The sequence below is a fragment of the Prinia subflava genome, chromosome 4 (assembly GCF_021018805.1).
Source record: "Prinia subflava isolate CZ2003 ecotype Zambia chromosome 4, Cam_Psub_1.2, whole genome shotgun sequence".
NCBI lineage: Eukaryota > Metazoa > Chordata > Aves > Passeriformes > Cisticolidae > Prinia > Prinia subflava.
In genome coordinates this window covers 27,178,212-27,199,619 of record NC_086250.1, presented here as the reverse complement: position 1 = coordinate 27,199,619, position 21,408 = coordinate 27,178,212, and the positions used below count along the sequence as shown (strand labels likewise).

The following is a 21,408-nucleotide window of genomic DNA, read 5'->3' as shown; positions in this document are numbered from 1 at the left end:
CCATCTGGCGTCTCTATGGGAAGCATATGGACTTGAGCCAAAGTTATAGGAGCCACAGCTGAAAGCTGGCGCTGGATGTCATGTGCATGCTGACATATGGTCTTATGCTCCAAGGCACGTTCATACCATAGTAGCAGGATTAGATTTCATCTCACAAAGAAGCAATAATAGTGACAGGACACTGTCTTTGGGCAAGTGCTCACTAGCCTCACTAGGAACTGGTCATAGTTCCTATGAACTCCATTGTTTGTGACTGTAAGTGGCTCTCAATTTCAATGCACTTCTTTAGAGAATCACCTGGGTGAACAGCAAGCTTATTCCAGGCTCCTTGCCAGTACCTGTTACTGATCAGCTGGTCACCTACATCAGGACAGATGTGCATGCCCCATCTCCATGGGTGCACTTCTCCTGCAGGCAGGAGTCTCTGTGCTGCAGTCTGCACCACCAGAGAGACTGAGCTTTGTTTCCACCTCTGAAATCCTTGCTGGCAGACAGGTAGGTGATCACGTGAAAGCAGGCCATGTATAATTCAAGAACCATAAAACAGCCTTGTGTGCATAAACAGGAAGATAGAAGAAAGTGTCACCATCCTAAATCTAATGTGACATACGTGCAGCTTCCCCAGACTTCTCAAAAGACACAGAGCATCTTTCTGTTAAGAACAAGGAACATCAGGAGTACCTCTCTGGTCTGTATTTTGATGCAGTTGCTGCAATGAAGCTGCTTCATCCCCTCAGCACCCACAACGCAGATCAGCCCGGTGGAAGAAGGCAGAAGGTATCTTCTGCATAACTACCTGGTTACTACAGTGACTGCTTTTGCAATAAAGGTCTGAATTTAAGATGATTCTGAGTTTGCACCTGAACCCAGTGCTGCAATTATATAGGACAGTGCCAAAATCCTGCATAGGCTTGGACAGTACTGCTCCCAATTTCTTCTTTTGAAATGGGTCATAAGGAGATGCAAGAGAAGTGGTGCCAGAGAGAGCAAGAGAGAGAGTGCAATCTTGCTTATCTTGTTCATGGATTTTCTTTAGTTTCACTGAAAATAAATCACTCTCATATCCAGAGTCTAAACTCATTTTCATATTATAGTAGTAGTACAAACTGTCTTAAGTAGGTAAAGCATTTCCACTTGCATATTGATTTTGAGTTAAAGGCTGTGCAGAACTGCTAGACATTTATTTAGAATATAAACTATGAGATCCACCCTGCCAGCATGCCCAATAAATCAAGGTAATTAACAATGGCGTAAGAGGCAGAGGACTTCATAAAGTAATATAAATTAGTGTTTTATTTTTAAAAAGGAAATACAAAATCTGCAACCCTGAAGGGCCTTTAACCTTTTCAGGACAGGATTGTACCTTAGTACCTTATTCTGTGCAGAACTGAAAGCACTAATTCAACATCTTTGAAGGCTCCTGCAGTGTACAAACCGTGGTATCTCTGAGCACACCAGCACACAAAGCAGCTGAATAAGAAATTCAGAAACACACATACAGTGGTGTCCAATTAAGACACTAACGATTCCCTTGATATACTGTAGCACATGGTGTAACTCAGCCCCCTCTGAAAATTTTTCATCTCATTTATTTATTTCCTGCCAAGAGGAAATGGGATACACTGGTACTTCTACCATGTTGACCACTTCAGTGTACTTACACACGCAGTTATAACTAGATTACTCAGCTTTCATACAATGGTCAAAATGAAAACAGGTTCACTTTTAGGTTTATATGTAATTATATTTGATATTGCAAATACACAGTAAAGAAACATTATTCAGCTATGACAAGTCGCTAACAACTCCATACATAAATAAATTCCAAGTAAATGTTTATGAGCCTGTAAAATCTTAAGTCTTCATCTTGGCTTTCTACTTTTGCAAATGAATCTTCAGTCCTATATTGATTTTTAATATCTACATGAATACTGTAGCTGGCAATTCTCCTATTCAATTAAGCATTGGAATCCACTTCATTATAAGAATCTGAACTTTTTCCCAAACTGGTAGCAACCATTAATTCTAAATGGCATCAGACTGCACATTTCAAAATGTGTTGGTACCACCTACTACCACCACAAGACTTACTACTTGTAAGTCTGCTATTTATTTAAGGCTTATGAAACTTCACCAAATAGTTCACAGAATCAGTGAAATCTCAGCTGGAAGGGAACCATAAGAATATTTGAATTCAACTGCTGGCCCTACAGAGGGCCACCCCTAAGAGTCACACCATGTGCCCAAGAGCATTGCACAAATGCCTCTTGAGCTCTGTCAGAGCGGTGCTGTGACCACTGCCCTGGGGAGCCTGTTCCAGTGCCCAAACACCCTCTGGGTAAAGAACCTTCTTCTAATATCCAACCTAAACCTCTCCTAACACAACTGCAGGCCATTCCCTCGGATTTTGTCACTGGTCACCACAGAGATAAATGTTTGCCCTCCTCTTCCCATCACGAGGAAGTTGTAACTGCAGTGAGGTCTCCCCTCAGTTTCCTCTTCTCCAGGCTGACCAGATCAAGTGTCCTCAGCTGCTCCTCATAAGGCTTCCCCTCAAGGCCCCTCAATGTCTTCACAGCCCTCCTCTGGACACTCTCTAACAGCTTTGTTTCCTTCTTACAGCGTGGTGCCCAAAACTGCACACAGGACTCAAGGTGAGGCTGCACCAGCGCAGAGTAAAGTGGGACAATCACCTCCCTTGACCAGCTGGGGAAGAGGAGCTTGAGTGAATCAATTTGACAAGATCATGCATGAGATGAAACTGAAATAAAACGTTTAAGTCCACATTGGACCAGTTAGTTTTGAAGCCAATTTGCCTTTTAACAAATATTTACATACAATTATACAATCTGCCTTTTAACAAATACTTACTAACTTCTCTCAATCCAAAAGGTTTAAAAATGCAGTACTGACATAATTTAACACTTCTTGGAATAAAATTACATCTGCAATCCTCGTGGTACAAAACTCAACTGCTCTACAATTAGTGGATGCCTACAAGCTACATCATTAATATGAGCATTACACTTGGGGTGCACCAGTAATGCACCTAGCTAAGAGTAAAATGGTTTTTTCCTTTTGCAATATCTCTAAATATTCCTCTGCATTCCTCCTGCCCCTTAGATTCCCTCCAGCCAGAATTCAAGGACGTACAATCCTCTGAACACATGGTACAGCATGATGTGGATGTACATAGAGACTAAATGTCTATAAGATCTTCCACCACTACTTATTTTTTCCTTTTGAGTAATATCCATGTGCCTGTTCCACTGCAGACCCTCTGAAAGCAGTGGCCACACAAGAGAGAGAGAAAGAGCTGCAAGTCCCAAGAGAGCAAAGACTGAAGAATCTAAATCCCAAAATAGTGTTTGATGCTGACATGGTATTTGCCTAGGGAGTTTCACCAGGAGGCATATGCAGTCTTCTACACTTCTACTTTTGAAGGAAAAATGAAATGGAGATTGAAAAGTAAGAAAGAGTTTAGTAGAAACAAGGAGACTGCCATCAAAATTCAGTTCCTTCTTTACATACGAAGAAATGAAAGGATGAAGAAAGGCCACAGATGGTGCCTGTTTTCAGTGAGTCAACTCTGCTTCATCTTCCTCTCCAGAGATAAGAGAATCAGATTTTGTAGCAGCTCCAACTTTGACATTTTGGTCTTAAGTCAGCAAGACATTTAAATACCTGCTTTGTGAACAGAATTATATTGCTGGTTCCTCAGAAATTTGACCTGAAATTTAAGAACCTATTCCTAACAAGAAAATATTTAAGAAAGAATTATAGTAGTCAGGAAGGTGGCAGGATCCAAGAACCAAATTGAAGTTCTCTTCTGCTGCAGTATAAATTTGACTGGTTTCGACTGTTCAGTTGGTGTATGCAACATCAGGGATTTAACGTTGCTGCAAAGAAAGAGTCTGCCTTGTTGCTGGGCTCATGCCAGTAAGGACAAAACAATCCCCTTCCCACCTGGTCAAGGAATTCCGATGTGTAAATGCCAAATGAAGTCTTCTGTAGAGAACAAGTATCTTTCTAGCTCAAATTTAACTCTTGCCTTTGTTTTGATGCAAACACATCTTATTCTCCCTTCATGCTCCTATGATAAATTGCAATGAAGGCAGCAATCTGATTGAAAACTCAACTTGCAGTATTTCTTATTTCACACTGAAAAAGATGAGAGCTCTTAACTTCTTGAAGGCATCTCTCAAATATAATTAACAGTCTATTCTGGTCAGCAAGATTTAATCTCCAAGTAGGAAAGGTCAGTTTACAGCAAGGTGGTGATGGAGATAAGGAGACAATGCTCTCTACTAGAGAGTGAATTTCTGAGAGAAAATAGCTGGAAAAAAGTAAGAAACCATAAATATATAAATGAGTGCAAATATAAGAATGGAAAAGTGAAGTCCTTGACAAATATCCACAATTTTGGGTGGCTGCAAGAATCTGCTGTTTGGATGGGGAAAAAACAGCATGTATAACCTTGACCCCAGTGCTGAGCTCCAGCTATTGCATCTGCATGATTTTCCCCAAACAAATCCATCATCTGCCCTGCTAGAGCACACTGCTGGCACAATGCTGAGAAGCACAGTAGATTGCCAAGAAGAGTTATTAAGGTAAAGATTCCTAGGTTTTTTGTTTGTTTGTTTGGTTTTTAATGTGTTTCTTTTTATTATTATTATCATTGGTGTTTTTTTTACATTATAGAAGATTTGGGACCTTGTTTCACTTTTAAGGTATAAGAAGGAGGCTGTGTAAGCCTCTCCGTAGAGAGACACAAGGGATATCCACACGATACTTCCCTTGAGAACCAAAACCATCAGTTACAATAATTGAAAGCCCTGGGAGCATCTACAGCTAACAGTGAGGGATCTGCAGTCAGCAAACATGTCATTTTTGTTGTTTCTCTGTATTTATAAATGATTAAGGAAGATCAAGATTTTTTTTCACTGATACACTTCTTTCATCCTTGTGCACCTGCTGACTGAAAGACATTCAACGAATGTCAACACTTTTGAGAGCAGCATTAGGTAAAAGATGGAGAATCAAAAGCCACATTGACAGAAAAATTAGGTACCTAATTTTCAAACATTCTCCATAAAACCATTATGTGGCTGAGTCCGGAAAGATTAAAACAATTGCAGGGAGTGATGTCAACTTGGTTTATATTATATTATAGTTATATTATATAACTATAATATAATACATTAAGTTATATTATATAACTTGGTCACAAGTTTATATGTGACATATCGCCCCCCATACCCAACGTTTCTGATTGCAGCAGGCTATAGTCTTGCAATATGTGCATGGAACAAAAAATAAAATACTAGAATTAAAAAATATTGTTCTACCACAATAGTACAACCCTATGTAAAGGTTGTAAAAAAAAAAAAAGGTTGTAAAAGTTGACTCTAGAGACACTGGACAAGTGTAAAGAATTCAGTACCTGAGAGCCAGACAAATAATATATCTAGCTCTTCATTTCTTTTTCTTGAAAGTGAAAAGTATGTTTCAATACATTTAATTAAAATGTAACTATAACAGAAACCAGCTTTTCAATTACAACCAAGGTTACTTAAATATAATAATGAACATCACAGCAAAATTTCAGGATGACTTTGGACAACCTGGACTCCCAATTCGCAGACAACAACTTTCAGGAGACATCCAGAGGGAGAAAGTATTGGAAAAATATACATTTTTCTCACTGAGAAACAGGCTAAAATAATAATTTGTTCCCATTAAGTCAAAGGTTTTTGCTTTTGACTTGAATAGGAACATGATTAAAAGGACTACATAGAAAGAATAGATGAAATCCTGATTAAAAACTGTTTTATTCAAATATCTTTGCAACAAAAAAATTTCAAACCATAAAATAAACACTCTCACAGAACAACTGTTTCAAAAGAGAATGTAGAAAAGAGACGTATATAAACCCCACCACTGTATTATATAAGTGTCCTATATGGCACTATAGAAAACTAGTGCAACCGCAGTATTTATATATGAAATGTGTATTTCAAATTAAATCTGTTTTCAAACACTTAGTTTTTTCAGATGTATAATTTTAATTGGCCAAAGTTATTACTTACAGAAATATATATTAAAATGTCTATAAATTATTTAGAGTACCTTTTTTGATGTTAAGCCTCCTAGTTCAGTCAGAAAACTTACTGAAGCTGTCATATGCTGCTATGGTGCCAAATTCTGCCCTAATTTCTGCACAGGCATACACCTAAAGAATTGAACTGCTAAGCCTGACAACTTCAAAACTGGATTGGAAGATGGTATGCTTGCAGCCTCAGTTAATTCCCCAGAACACGTGTCTGTGATTGTAGATCCCTCTGTGTCAAATTGTTGGGGTTTTTTTCAGAGGAGTTTAAGCCCAGGTAAGTAATGATTAGCATGTAATTAGCTGAAAAGCCTCAGATCTTCAGGCAATGCAGTAACTGTGAGTTACTGCCAGCCCTCAGCTGAAACAGCTTATATGAAATTCTGTGTGCTGCACACACGTACCCAGCAGGAAATGGTCGGCCGATTGCACAATTTTACACATCTTGCAGCTTTCTCGTCTGAATGTCATGTCTTGTGCTCAGAGACATCTTGCATAAGAGATGTATGATACACAGAGGAAAAGATTTTGCTCATTCATCTAGGTAATTGTACAGATTTAGTAATTAGCTAATGATTATATTCTTTATTAATTAATGATGACAGACCATGATATGTTCACCACGGCTGTGAACAGGTGTGTTCTTATTACAACTACAGTTGGAAATAAATCAGGCTATGGCTTGTTTTCAGTTTCCAGCAGCAACATTTCTTGGAGATAGATTACTGTAACTTTCTCAAACCAGTGTCAGGCCAAAGGGCCACAGGAAAACATATTCTTAACACTCTGAAGGAAACCTAGCTGCTTTTCCACCATCAGATGAAACTGAGTTAGACCCCATTTCACCTTTTAATCAAAAAGTATATATGTAACTCATAAGTACAGGAAATACTCATGTGAGTAAAATTATCCATAGGACTGTTGGATTAGACCATACATAAAAATCAGTATGTTTGGTAACATTATATATTTACTACTACATATTTAACATTGAAAATTTTATCTAGGTTATCATAAAAAAGCTACAAATTCTGTTTATTAAACAACTGGATATGGGCATGCTTAAATTGTGTGGACAGTACTTTGAAACATACTCAAAGATGCATGAGAAAACACAACACATACATTTAGGATTTTTTGTTAGCTATAACATGGAAAATAAAACCTTATCTTTAAATGTTGGTATCACTTCAAATTAACATATAAGACAGAACGGATTTCCTACTGAATGCGAATGTAAAAGCAAGGAAAGGAAATGAGTAACAGTACATTATAAAAGCAAAAAGGGTACAGAACAAGCAATCACAGACTGATGTTATTTAATACTATTACAATAGAGAAAGGAGTAGGTTTAGAAACTTACCCTCATCTTTGCACATGCATCCTGTGTTGACTCTGTGCCTCTCAACTCTTTCACCAGCATAGAACCTAAATACTAGAACAAAAATCCACTGAACTTAAATTAACTGGAATTTCAGAACTGACAAACATCTGCAGAAATGCATTAAAAATGCTTTAAAAAAACCTAGTGGTAGCAATCCATTTCTTAACATATCACTTTAGATTTTTTTTTACTCTGCAGTTCTTTGACAAATCATTTAAACCAATTATTTAAACCAGTTAATCAACCCAAGAAACAAGAATGCACAGCAACAAGTGTTTTGAATCAGCTGGAGTTCTTTGAAACAGTATCTGAAAGTTGTCTAGCTTATCATTTCAGATAAGCTAGAACAAATACTACAGATTCCATCTTAAAAAAGCCATTTGATTATAAAATGGAGAATTTGCTTTTTTTAGCTGCCATCTGCCAAACTCCTATTGTTATGTGTGCAATCACGTGGATGAGAAGGCCAGCAGTGATCTTAACCCCAGTGTACTCAATCTGTAACTAATTTACAAGCAAACAGCAGAGCCTGATGTCAGCAGAGAGAGACAATAAATCTGTATCAAACTGGCTTAAAGCATTATTTCTTCCTAAGGAGAGGCTGACCCTGAACTATTATTCTGATGCCTTTAATGATCTGGAGGAGGGCTGTGTGAGAGGAAGCAGCAGGGTGCTGTGTTCTGGTTCAGCTCACTGGAAACCACTGGGCCCTCAGAGAAGCCTGCCCATCTCCAAGGGTAACAAGGCAGGCAGTGCCTCAGTGACACAGCCCCTGAGCTACAGCCCTCTATCTCCCTGACTGTGGCACTTCTGAGCCCTCCTGCACCCTGACAGCAACCTCTGCTCCTCTGAGGTCTCAGCACCCCCTACACCATGTTGAACAGTGCTGCTCCTCCAGGGATGGAGCTGGCTGCATCATCCCTGCCATTCCCACCTAGCAGCAAGGGGCCTTGTTATGACTAGCTGGGCTGGACCAAACCTCACCATGCTTTGCATTTCTCCTATAGATGCCACAGGCATGCATATCTGTTGGTGTGCATGTGTTCTTAGAGCCCTGTGCGAACAGGACATTTCTGAGTTTCCATATAAATTTCTATATGAATTTCTATATGATGTCACCTGCAAGTATGGCTTAACTGAGCAGAGAGCACCACAAGGCAACCCTCACCTGCCTAAGCTTAGACAAGAACCTATCAAAAAGAACTTCAGTTACAGATGAATGCAAGCTGGAACTGGACAGAGAGTGTACTGGTTCAGTTCTCTGGTCTCCTGACCTAAACTATTTTCTTTAAAGCCTTCAGTTTACACTGTGTATTGCAGGAGTTTCTGATCTGCAAGAAAATGCATAAATATTTCAATGTAGACAGTAGCCAACACAGCATTTAGTGAGAAACATTTTATAGGGCATTATAAATGGGCCAGTGAGCAACACCAACAGTACCAGATAAGCACAAGCATAAAGGAATGAAGGAAGGGCATTCCTAGAGGACTGCAGATGTGAAAGATTCATAAACTGAGCAGCTGTGAGTCCAGCTGGGGGCTCGATGGTGACATTAATAGGGCTTTGGGCATTAATTTGATGGGACAGTTTGATATTGCCCTTGAAGAAAAACAACAAATTTAAAGCAAGCTCTGAAATTAGAAGAGTAAACAAAACCATATTGAATTGAATGGTATTTTTTCTCTGAATCCTGCTGTCTGACACATTTGGAATCCTTAGCCTTCTCTGGTCAGGTTGCAATTAATGTCTAACATTTTTTGTTTGTTGGTTGGATGGTTGGGTGTTTTTTGTTTTGCTTTGGATTTCTTTTTGGTTTTGGGGGTTTTTTTTCTGGTTTGTTTTTTTTTTTTTCTAGACTATAGTAAAACACATTGGTTTTTCCTTGAAAGCTATTAGTTGGTCAGGCATCAGAGTAAAAAAGCAGTGCTTTTTGCTTATGCCAGAAGAGGAAGAATGAGGACAGCTCCTGTCCCATCTGCACAGCAGCAAAAAGCCTCAGCTGAAGGCATTTAGAAATGCTTCCCAAGGTGGACTGTGGAATAGACACACAAATCACAGTAGTACCATCCAATTTAGTTGTCAGAAAAACCTGAAACTCTAAGAGGAAATTTTGCTTCCTTTTGACTTGCTGTGCTTTTGGAAGCATTCCTTCTCAAACACCCAGGGCATCTGGGAGCAATACAGAGAACATCCAACAGTTTAACTGATTGATGTGGCATAGAGTGAAAGCTACCCGATTATAACTTACAAGCCAGTGTTTTACTCTATAAGGCTGAGGTCAATACAGCTCAAGGAGCTGAAACAAAGCAGTGACACATGCTCCTTAGGCAAGGAAGGTCTTTCCTTAATCATCAATAACTTGGATATTCCTGGTTATTCCAACTTTATTTCTTTAATGATCCATCTTCCAATCTACTACAAAGGTTGCATTAGATTATGAATTTACTTCTGGATCATGCGAAAAGAGAAAAGGCACTCAAGAGAAACATGTTCGCTTCACTGAAAACTAGGAAAAATATTTAAAGAACTAGAAGTTACTAACCTTCCTTTTCAATCTGAGGTGAGCAAGAAGGTTTTGAATAGTAGGAGAACAAGAATGAGAACAGGTGAGATGGTTCTTGACCGTAACTTGCTAAGGAAGGCAGAGGTTCTAGTTACTGTCCAGGGATAATCACTGCATGCATGGCAATTTTTAACCCCATGAGGGTCTGATGGAAGATACAGGTGTGCTCCAGAAAGACAGGTCTGTAACACCTCTTCTGCCCCTTCTCAGTGGGAGCCAGGCTCTGTCTCACCTGCATTTAGGCTAATTCCTATCTTCCCAGATATGCTTTAAATCTGGTCCAGCAACCCCCAACTGCTCCCTAATGCAGCAGTATTTAGTGAACAGAGCATTATCCTAAAAAGCACCAAAGATCCAAGCCCCTTCAAGTGAGGAGGATCTTAACCCCACATCCTGGACCGGTAGTCGCAGTGATTATCCTAAATTCACTGCAACTCCTGAGCCCCTTTCCTTTGTACCACGAGCCAGCCTTCCTTCATAGGGTGGCTACCTCCAGAGAGGACACACCGTGAGCTTCAGCCACTTCAACAATACTTCCCAGCAAAGTCAGAAGGGGAAATGCAAGCACTTAAAAAGCTGGGCTGAGGTGCCTCTTCGGCTCCTCAGAAGCTTGCTGACAGGGAAGATTTCAAGATTTCAGAAAACTGTTTTTCATTAAAAAAAAAAGCCTTCCAATGACTTTCTGTACTACAGGAGACCTTTCTCTCCTCCACAAGCATGTATAGCAGCCAGAGAACACTAATTGTCTTTAGTTGTAAAGGAAAGCTCCATTTCTCCAGGGATGGAAAGTGGTAATCACCTGCAACCACACGGAGGTAAAAAACAAGTATGCTCTACCCTGATGGAACTGACTGCTATTGGTACTTCAAGCAGCCTTCAGGTTGGGAGAGGTCTGAATGTGCCCTTGTCTCATGGATGGAAAACACTCAGGACCCTCATCTCCTTTTTCTCTATTTCCTTTCCCAAAAACACATGTATAAAGTCCAGGAGAACATTGCTGTGCACACAGCATTAAGGTAGGTATGAGGATCCCATGTAATGTTTTATTATTCTTTCATAACTACTAGACAGGGGTTTGTAAGAGATGAAAAGTAGGGGTGCTTCCTCTCACTGTCACTTCAACAACACTTAGCCACTTACTCATAGTGCCCTTTCTCTAACACTAATGCCATGGGGATTGCAATACATCACACAATTCATAGCAAAAAAGTACTGTGCACCCTTGTTCCTCATTTGTTACAATTACAGTATTGTAATTTCAGTCACTCTAAAAGTGACTGAAAAAATATTATAAATGAAGGTAAAACACAACAGCCTATCAAAATCCAAGCTTAATATATCTACGCCAAATCAAACCATTATATTCATCAACACTTACAAATGCTTTATAATCGCATGACTGGAAGATGAGTTTCTCTGGATGATGTTGCCAATATTGGACAGGCGTTGATGCTGTGGCTTCATTTGGAGGTCGCAAGGTAATTGAAGGCTCTCCCCAGTCTCCTGTCTGAAAATCACAGTTGTTCAAGAGTAAGAGTATGTGCAGGCAAAAAAATCACTATAAAGTAGCCCTCCACTGTTGTGCTCAATTAACAAGGATTTATTTTCTACACATAGACCCATGTTACTAAAATAAGGGAACACAACTCCTATAACATTTTTCATGATTTAATTTATAATCCAAAGTCATCTTCTGTAGTGTTTAATGAGGCTTTAATTAAATCTCTTTGCTTTGAGAATAAAATCATTAGGCACCGGAAATGTTCCTTAAAAATAAGTGTTTACAATACACACATGAGGACGAGAGCACTTGAAAAAAATCATGAGATGCACAAAAATGCCTTTCACAAATTCTGCTATGTGTTTTACAAGCTTTTCTGCACAGTTAATATGCCTTCCATTATCCGGCACACATAACCAATAACTAACTTTCCTAAACGGCTAAATAGCAGAGACTTTGCTTTGATCTGAAGACTTATTATACATTCTTCAAACACATGAGGCATTCTTTAATCCCTTTACGAATATTTACTTTGATCACCTTCTCTTGATGCCTCATTGTGGAGGTACTAACATTGCCCTTCCACATTCATCATTCTCATTGATATAGGAGACTGTCTTTCTGAGCTGTCATCTCCTCTCTTTCCTCAAAGCCATCAGAGAACACATGTAGGAGTGCAGCCTGCTGCCAATCCCCTGCGCAGCACACTCTTCTTCCCTCCAAAAGAGCCAATGCAGACATCAGTACAGGAATGTCCCCAGCCTGGCGGTGCTGCTCTGGGGATCACTTGCCATTGTGTATTTTTGATCACGGCTCCATAGCACCTGAACTGACCTCTCCTTAGGGGCTCCTACCTTGCAGGCCTGTGTTCAGCTCACATTAACTGAAAATGACCCATAAATGGACTTCTCCTCTTCCTAAGCCCTTGTCCCTCTGCCATCACCCTCACTTTTCTCCTCTCCTGTCTGGTCTGGACTGCCTCTCAATTCCCCTCTCCTCACAACTCTGTCATTTTGCAATTACACTTGTCCTTCCTGATCCTCCTCCTGCCCATTCTCTCTGAAACTATTTTACCCTCTCCTATATGATTATGTTAGTTTGAATTATACTACTTCTTTCTTTACCTGCACTTATCTTTGTTTATTTTCTATGTATGTCATATTGTTAAAACATGTGTTGAAACTGGCAAGGAACTTTCATCAGCATTTCACACAGAACATGGCTAGAAGTTTAGACTTTTATAGCAAAAAGAAGTTAAGCATCAAAAACACATGAAAAAAATCTTATTGAAGACATTCAAAGTCTGGCAAACTAGCACATCTTACTAATTAAGTCAGGACAGAGTAAACAGAACAAGTACATCATTTTCATGTGTCACAAAATAACGAAATGACACGCATTTGCACAGCTCTGCAATGAAAAGCAAGAGATAAATCTGGAAACATCAACATTACCCTTCCAATATGGCAACTTCAAGCAAGAGAACATCATAAAATAAGTTGCACCTAGTTACTGTCGGCACCATTAGCAAATCCACCAATTACACAGTACTGTAATTTCTGTTTTGCCTAGTTAAGTTGCCTATATGCCATGGATATGACCTCAGCATCAGATTTTGAAAGGAAAGCAGCAGGAGCAATTGCTCCAACTTTTGTCAGTTTGTATCCACAAAAGTGAATCCTTCTGGCCACTAATGCATAAAAACTTTCTATTTTATTTAATCTATAGTGGGAATTTGATTTCTTTATGAGGCAATTCTTATAAAATAAGATTTCCATCATATTACAATGGGCAAGGATCTGCATCTTTATTAGTGGAGTCTGACAACAAGAGAAGATGGATTGCACCCATCACAAATTCTCACAGTGAGCTCAGCTGTCTCTTATGAAGTGTTCAAGGCCACAGCTAACTGACCACTTGATTTAGTTCTTTTCCCCCCCCAATAAAGATACATTCCTGCATGTTCTTTGTAAGGAAGCAGAGCTCAGGAGGTACATCATGGCCATTAAGCAAAAGGTTCCTACGTGGACAGGCTAGTAAATTCCGGACAGAAAGCCACAAAAGTACATCATTTGACCACCGGTCTCTCTGCCAAGGGATGGCCACGAGGCAGGACCACAAGTGACCAGGGGTAGTGCTCCAAACCCTTCTGCTGCCCTGCTCAGCAGGTGGCTTTCCTCACGTACAGGAAAGGGATAGTACTGGCAAATTAAGCAGGGTACATAAGGAGTAAAGTGAGTACATAATTTGACAGTTTGTTTCCCTTCTGCACATTAAGTATGAAAAGCATAGAGAACTGCACTGTTTCCATCTGTAAATAAAGGGCAGAAAAAGGGGAACAATGATTACCTCTTGTTTTGGCTCAATTTTATAGAAAAATGAGAAATAATCTTCAACCAGGCTAATAAAACTAGTGTATGAGACACAGTGGAAGTGTGTGGAGACCATGTTTGTATCCACTGAATGTTCTATAAATACAATCATCCTAATACCTATTCCTTTTAAATTAGGCAAAATAGAATTGCCAAGATTGCTATATATATCTCTAAGATGTTCTAATCATGCAATAGAGCAGAGGTTAGGGGAATGCAGACATACAGGACTTCTGCTGTTCCTGACAGACCACTGCCCCTGCAGGAGTAGCTACTAAGAAAAGTGCATAAAATTAAACACATAGATACAGATTATTATGATGGATGGAGAAGGCATTATACATAGTTAAAATTTTCTTTTACAGCTGTATCATAGGTGTTTTTAAATATTCAGCAGAAGTGCTCCTGGTTTCCTTTCCTTTTGTTTCTTACCAAACTCCTTAGACTTTTAAACAGTACTACTGTACTATTGTTAGTATTCATAACCTATTTAGACTGAGTTGCAACAGAGTAGTCCCCAAAGCCCAGATCCATGAAGATGGTTAGAAGTGTAATTTCTAGTACATATCATATTCCCCATGCAATTTCCTTCCTTTTTTTTTTTTTTTTTTTTTTTGGTTAGGGAAGAAAAGCTTTTAAACAAGATTTAGACAGCTAAATGCATTCATAAATCCATGTCTAAAAACCTCACCAAGAAGTAAGGGAGCTTCTCAGCTGACTGGATCCAGTCAGATACTGAAATTCTGAGATCCAGGATGTGATGATGACAGCTAACATCAGGCAAACTATAAAATAGGACCATCTTTGATCTAGAGAAGACTTGAAACCACAAGGCTCAAGTTAGGCTGGAAAAATATTAATTACTAGTAGTCCCACATCTGAAGAGTTGATGTGGAACAATTTATGGGTGATGTATTGAGATTCAGGTCCTTCATAAGCACCTAATACACTTTTCAAGCAGTACAGAAACGTTCATAAATTGCTGTGCAAGACCAACTACAATGTTTAATTTAAGTTTTAAAAATAGATAGGATAAGGATTTTCTGGTTTGAATATTTAATTTGCAATTATAAGAAATAATCAAACATTTAAGCTTATGTATTTTTTATGACACAATATATGGATGGAGATATTTATCTTTCTGAAGAAGTAGAAAGGCAAGAGATAATTTCTTCCTCATCTAACTTTACAGCTCATCAGACAGCTGTGCAATTTATCACATGGTTTTTGCTGTACTGCCTGTGGTTTAGTATTCTAACGTCTCCACGACTTTAACCAGCACCTTTGCTCTCTTTGGCCTCAGCTAACTTGAAAAAGAAAGTTTTTTTCTGTGCATTTTGCAGATAAAGGATTTATACTCAGAAAATGGTCTCAAGGCAGGTGCCAGAGCGGTAAGGATTCAATCCTTTTGCAATGACAACTTTTAATAGCCTTAGAGAACAATACCTTGTGCTCTTGCAGTGTTTTCTAACCCCAAAAATGGGCAGATATGCACTTCTCAGTGCTCTAGAAAGGGTTGGATGCTTGATGTCAAATGAGCTACAGAGCAGACTACAGCTATTATTTTCTCTACAATTTTTTCTACAATTGCTGCACATTGTCCTATCTCATCCCATTCTCTGAGAAGTGTATTTGACTCATATTAAAGGCACCTAGATGCAGAGATAGTTGCAGATAAGAAGTAACCTCAATAAATCTTCTATAAAAATCTAACACTTCCCTCATCTTTTCATAAAAATGTCAGGTTAAAAAGCCTCCATGCTAAAATGAAGAAAATACCAAGAAGGCCTGGTTTCGAGTGGTTTTAATGTAGTTATTTTTAACAAGGACCACATCTTATAACTTTTCACCTGTTAAGCCTCATGCCTAGTTATGGTAACGTGTCACCATGACAACAACAAATTGGAGCACACATGGATGCAACGGTTCTGGCTGAAAAATTTATAATTTTTTCCCTGTAGAAATTTTAGATGTTCTGCAGACCAGTCAAATCCACATTATTTGGTTGTGTTTTAATTCCTAGAGGAAGACAATTTTTTTAGCTCCTTAAATGTTTGGCTTTTGAAATAATGGAAACAGGTTCACGGTGTACTTCAGATTTGAAATACTTCTGAAGCCAAAATGACCCCTCTCTAGCAGAAATGCTCCAAGGAGGCACGACAGAGAGAAATCTACAGCTGCTCTCAAATACTCTGCTGAACAACTGGGTGTTGTCCTTACCGCACTGCAGTATGGATCACAGGTTTGCCCTCATGTACACAGCACTCGTGAATGCCACAGAAGTGGCAAAACCCCAGGGCACCATCAGCGTTCCCTCCAGCTCGCCCAAAGTGCCTCTGCAAAGGCAGCGTGTGACCTCAGCTGGGCGAAGCCCACAGACCAACACAGAGAGGGCAGCACGACACACCGCGGGGGCGAAACCGTGCGAACCGCGCTGTTCACACGGTTTCCCGCCTCGGAAGAGGAGCGAACAGAGACACGAGGAACAGAACTCAAAGCTGCCCCGGGCGGGCCGGCTGCCGGCGGTGCCCCGTGCCGTAGGCGCGCACGCCACGGAGCCGGCACACGCCGATCACCACAGGGCACGACACAGGGATGCGCGCACACACGGCCCCCGCAGGGCGGACAGGGACGGACTGCTCTAGCCAGCTCAGCGACACGACACCCGAGAGGACACCAAGGCAACAGACTGTACATCCATAGAGTGACAACATAGCCGTTCATCGCCGTGTCTTACATTATGAACCTGATGAATCGATGAGAAAGGATATCCTGCATTCTGGTTGGTCCAGATCTCACAGACCGAAGACTGCTAATATAAACAGAAAACTATATCTCATCTTGTAAATATTAATGCACTGCAACTGCCAAAAGGCAAGAATAATTAAGAAAAGGCTTGCAATAATACTAAAGAAGGAAGTAAAACAGTTGTAAAAATCAATTCTTTTATTTCTTCGCTGACAAAATATTTTTGGACTGACTGAAAAGAAACATAGCTTATTCAGAGACTTTAGAAGTTTAAGACTGTGAGTACAAGAAAACAATTTATTCAGAAGTGTTCATGTTGTAAAGAGATAAAGTTATGCAACCATAAATAGAAACTGCCTAGAGCAGAAGAAATATTTGTTACTTTCACGTTTGAAGTCAACATCCCAAGTAAGTTTTGAGACTTAACTCTCTCTCTGTTGGAGACATTCACAGGGAGAAAGGAAGGGAAAAATCTGGCAACACAATCAGCAGGAAAAATACATTTTCTTTATAACAATTACCAGAAATGAATGCATTGCAATTTAGTGAAGCAGCTGCCCACCATCTCCTTCCAACAACAGTTCTGCATACTAAGATACAGATAATATTACCTTTGGCACTGACCATGACCCCAATGTCTAAGTGAACGGTTTCAGCCTACCCTCTACATTATCATACAGAGAATCTGTAGTAGCGAAGCAAAGTAAGCATATTGTAGCATCTCTAGCAAAACCAGCAGAACCAGGCAAGCACAGCATTCACCAGCATCTTTTATATATGTCCTTGTTTGGACAATCATCAACAAGGCATCTGTGGCACCTCAGCAAAAGCTAAGAAAACATTTTACAGTAGCCAGGCAACTAAAACAAAGCATCAGACATAGGATCTGCCCACGCTATCTTCAGCAGGCAGCAACAAAAGGCAATAAACAGACATGAAAAATGCAACTGCAGCATCCAGAAGAGATAAAAATTAATATATCAGTAATTTAACAAAGCGTGCATTGCTGGTTTTTGTCAGCAGCAGCAGAAGCAGGATACTAATACTCCAATCAATCCGAAGAAATGCAAGTCTTCTTAAAATATGACTCTTGCTCTTACCTTTTGTAGCCTGCACCCTGGCTGCCTGGCGAGTGACAGAATAAGTTACCACTTCTGGTTACTCTCAGGGAAGCCTGGCATCCTCTGGACTGACTACAGAGCACTGCCAGACAGACTGGTGGCTGTTTAATGTTGTTAATTGTCCCTCATTTCCTTCATCATTTGAAATGCATGAGCACACATCTCTTCCCTCAGTTTCAGTAATTTTAAAACTTTCACATATGTGGTTAACTCCACCTCCCTCATCTTGTTTTTGAAGTTCTTTGCTTCCCCTTTGTGATGTGCAGGGCTCTACATTTTGATACCATTAGCTAATTGAAACTGACTTTTGTTCAGTCTTCTACCTCCTCCCCTGCAACTTGCTACAGACTAGTCCTCCTCCATGTGATGAACACGTAGTCTCAGTGCAAGGCCAGCAGCAAAACACTGCTGCAGCTACTTCTGCTGTGCCATCCTTAGGACATTGCACTAGTTGTTACCAATGACCTTTTTCTGTGTATGTCAAGCAAACTGACTCCTGGATATTCTGGCCATACCCATCGCTGTGATGCCTATAGCTGTTTACTTGAGGAGAGGAAGATTCCTGAATAGGAATCCGTGGCAGAAGATTGTGTATCTGCTTTTCAGGAGAAGAGCAAAGAGAAGGCATTTCCATGCTGGTGCAGCATGCCCAAGCATCTGGTAATCAAGGCAGTCAAGAAAACCAACTGCACTGCTGTTTGTACACACCAAGGTACTGAAAGCAGTAAGGGATGCAGCAGGATACTGCATGATGGCAGATCTCATATTTCTCCCCAGCACTGGCAAGGGGTTGCCATGATGCTGCCCCATGGTCCAGCCACTTCTCAGCATCAGGATACTCCTGAGACAAAAGTGTGCCCTTAAATCCTGCCCCTCTTGAGGACTTGCCCTTAGGAATTGGCATGGGGCCTCAGCCAGCTCATTCTTCAGCTCTCCTAGTGCTAACTCAGGGACAGGTAATCCTGCAGCACGAGTGTGCCCAGGGTTCAGTTGCTCCATTTAAAAAGAGGGCAGGGAATTAATCCTCTCTTACACTTGTCAGTGGTACCCATCCTGCCCCTCCCTCCCCAGCCCATCTTCTCCCAAATGGAAGCACACAAATTTTGGGTCCAACTCTCTGCTTCAAGAACTGTTCAAGTGAACTTCCCCCAGCAAACAGATCTACCTCCAGAATTAAGGATTTGAAGGATTTAGGCTTAAGCGAAACCACCTTTAAATACAACCAACAACAAATCAAGACCAGCAGAGACTGAGAATTTCCCACAATTCCAAGAATGCCTAGTCAGAAGGGCAGCAGTGCAAAACTCATTACTCTGTTTTGCATTCATTAGTGTTTGAATGACTAAGGTACTGAAATGCAATGCAGATGGAACATTAACTTTATGGATAGTAATGAATTCAAATTCAGAAATCAACCCTTTCCTTGCACCATTGTAGAAATATTTAGCATTTACTATACATATTTTATATCTTCAAAGTACTTAGAATTTTAAATGAATTATGAAATGCCCAGGAGAAGTACCTAAAGTTGCATATCCCTGTGGTGGAGAGGAAGGAACCAAGGCAAGGAAAAAGGTTAAGTTATTATCTGAGGCCAAAAAAATAGGCAGTAGAAGGAAGAACAGGGATTAGGCTTCAAACACTCATAATTTTCAGCTCCCAAAACATAAGGTCTCAAAAAACTCCCTAAAGAATACAATCTGTGCATACACTTCCACCACAATAAACACAAATACACTTGGGCACCCAATACCACCGACACAGAGGTTCTGTGAAAGAGTTTAATGAAGAACATTTTAATAAGTAACGTGGCAAAGAGGAGCAAAACAATAACTAACAAACATCATTTATTGTCTGATTGGTATCAAACATGCTGTTACCTTAATACTCCCCAAAAGATAAATGCTTACAGGTAGTGTCACAGCAAGACTCTGCTATCATATTCTTTTTGCAGTGTCCCATGCATAAAAGGTTCCGCTGTCTAGTTATGGTGGAACACAACTCTGACAGGCAGGAGGAGCAAAGGAATGAGTGAAAAGAATTATCCAGGGAAAACTTTAGGCTTCCTCCTTATAGACTAGGAAAACATAGCTCATTATCTGAAGAAAGAAAGTATAAGACTGATTACAGAAATCATATGCTTTCTAAGGAGAGGAAAGTGGCAGAAAAGAATACCTGGACAGCACACACAGGAGTAGCAGAAGCCAGGTGGAAGGCAGTCCAGATGTATTCATTACAGCTCAATGAGTTTCACTCAATTGCATGTTAGGAGATGTTAAAGATTTACCTAAATTAGGAGTAATTATCCTTGAAAAATCATAGAAGATACTAAAGAATCAAAGAAGGGCTAAAAGAGTATTTAAGATGGGAGAAAAGACAGGTTCAGAAAGTTACAGCCAGCCTAACTTACTGCAGGGCCTAGTAAGTGACTAGAAATGTTTAAAAATCCAGCCACCATCCTTTGGTTCTCATGACCTTCTGACATCGTTCTTGGCCATCTGAGATAAACACTCAGGAATATTTGTATGCATGTGTATATTTATATCTATGCATACATTATTGAGAATAACAAAGAAAACATGCAATATTGCCTGCCATGTGCTACCAAGACAGTTTCTATGTGCCAAGAAAAATTCAAGATGTTCATAATGAGGTTCTTCAGTATGAATCATCTCAGATCAAATTTCCTTCCTGTGTTGGAAAACTGGCCAACTAAATCAGAAGCAGCAAGGAGAAGTACAGCAAGACTTGGACACTGTGTGATTCCTGATGCAGCATGTTTCGAGAATGATTATTGGTATTTAAGCACAAATGGACTGAACATGTTGAGGCAATCTGCAAGGATCTGCTCCATGCTGTGGCTTGGAGGAGCACCAGTGCTCTCTAAAGAGGATCCAGAAGTGAGGGACTTCTCAGAACGGGGTAAGAACTGAAAACAGATCTGATGAATTACAGATTGGTCAGATGAAATTTAGCAGAGAAACAAAATAGCAAGTAAATTAGCAAAGTGATTTAGGTTGGGGGAGGTTAAAAAAGTTTCAGTGTACTTCAAATTAGATAGTCAGTCTTTCAAAAGCATAAGGATATAATTCACAGGATAATTTATGCTGCAAGGAAGCTTACAAAAGTTCCACTCCAAAGCCAGCTCAAAGCAGGAGCAGCTATGAGGTGAGACCAGATTGCTCAGGGCTTCCTCCTGTCAGGTCTTGAAAACCTCAAGGACAGAGACTGACAGACTCTGTGAACAACCTGACCCCCTGCTTGCCTGTCCATGTGGGGAGAAAGTTCCTCCTGGCACCCAGAGTTCCTCTTCCAGTTTTAGCACCCAAAGCCATGTCTTCTCCAGCCAGCCCTGGTTGTGCAAGCTCTCCTTGGAGGGCAACTGCTTCAGCTCCCAACCATCTCAGCAGCCCTTTGCTGAATTTCCTTCTCCTATTTAATAAAAGTATTTATTAAAAGTAGATGCTGCAGCCCTGAATGTTCTCAAAGCTCTAGGGAGAGCTTGCCTTACTAGCAGAAATAACTGCAAATTCTCCTTTAAAAAAATCTTCAGAGATGAAGAGTGAAATTTGAAATCTGTATTTTTTTAGAGAAGCAGAAACTCAAAGT

At 40.0% G+C, this 21,408-nt stretch overlaps 1 protein-coding gene across 7 annotated transcripts in view; it reads right to left on the bottom strand.

Moving 5' to 3' along the window:
* The window catches only part of ANKS1B (ankyrin repeat and sterile alpha motif domain containing 1B), a 422,022-nt gene that overhangs the window by 14,903 nt on the left and 385,711 nt on the right, over positions 1 to 21,408 (bottom strand). For 6 of the 7 annotated variants that reach the window (XM_063396248.1, XM_063396245.1, XM_063396246.1 and 3 more), the window contains 3 exons: positions 16,668 to 16,739; positions 11,436 to 11,564; positions 7,473 to 7,544 (listed from right to left, as the gene is read on the bottom strand). In XM_063396248.1, coding sequence (XP_063252318.1) covers positions 7,473 to 7,544; positions 11,436 to 11,564; positions 16,668 to 16,739 — 273 coding nt within the window. The remainder of the gene's footprint in view (positions 1 to 7,472; positions 7,545 to 11,435; positions 11,565 to 16,667; positions 16,740 to 21,408) is intronic. The other variant, XM_063396247.1, reaches the window with a different exon arrangement.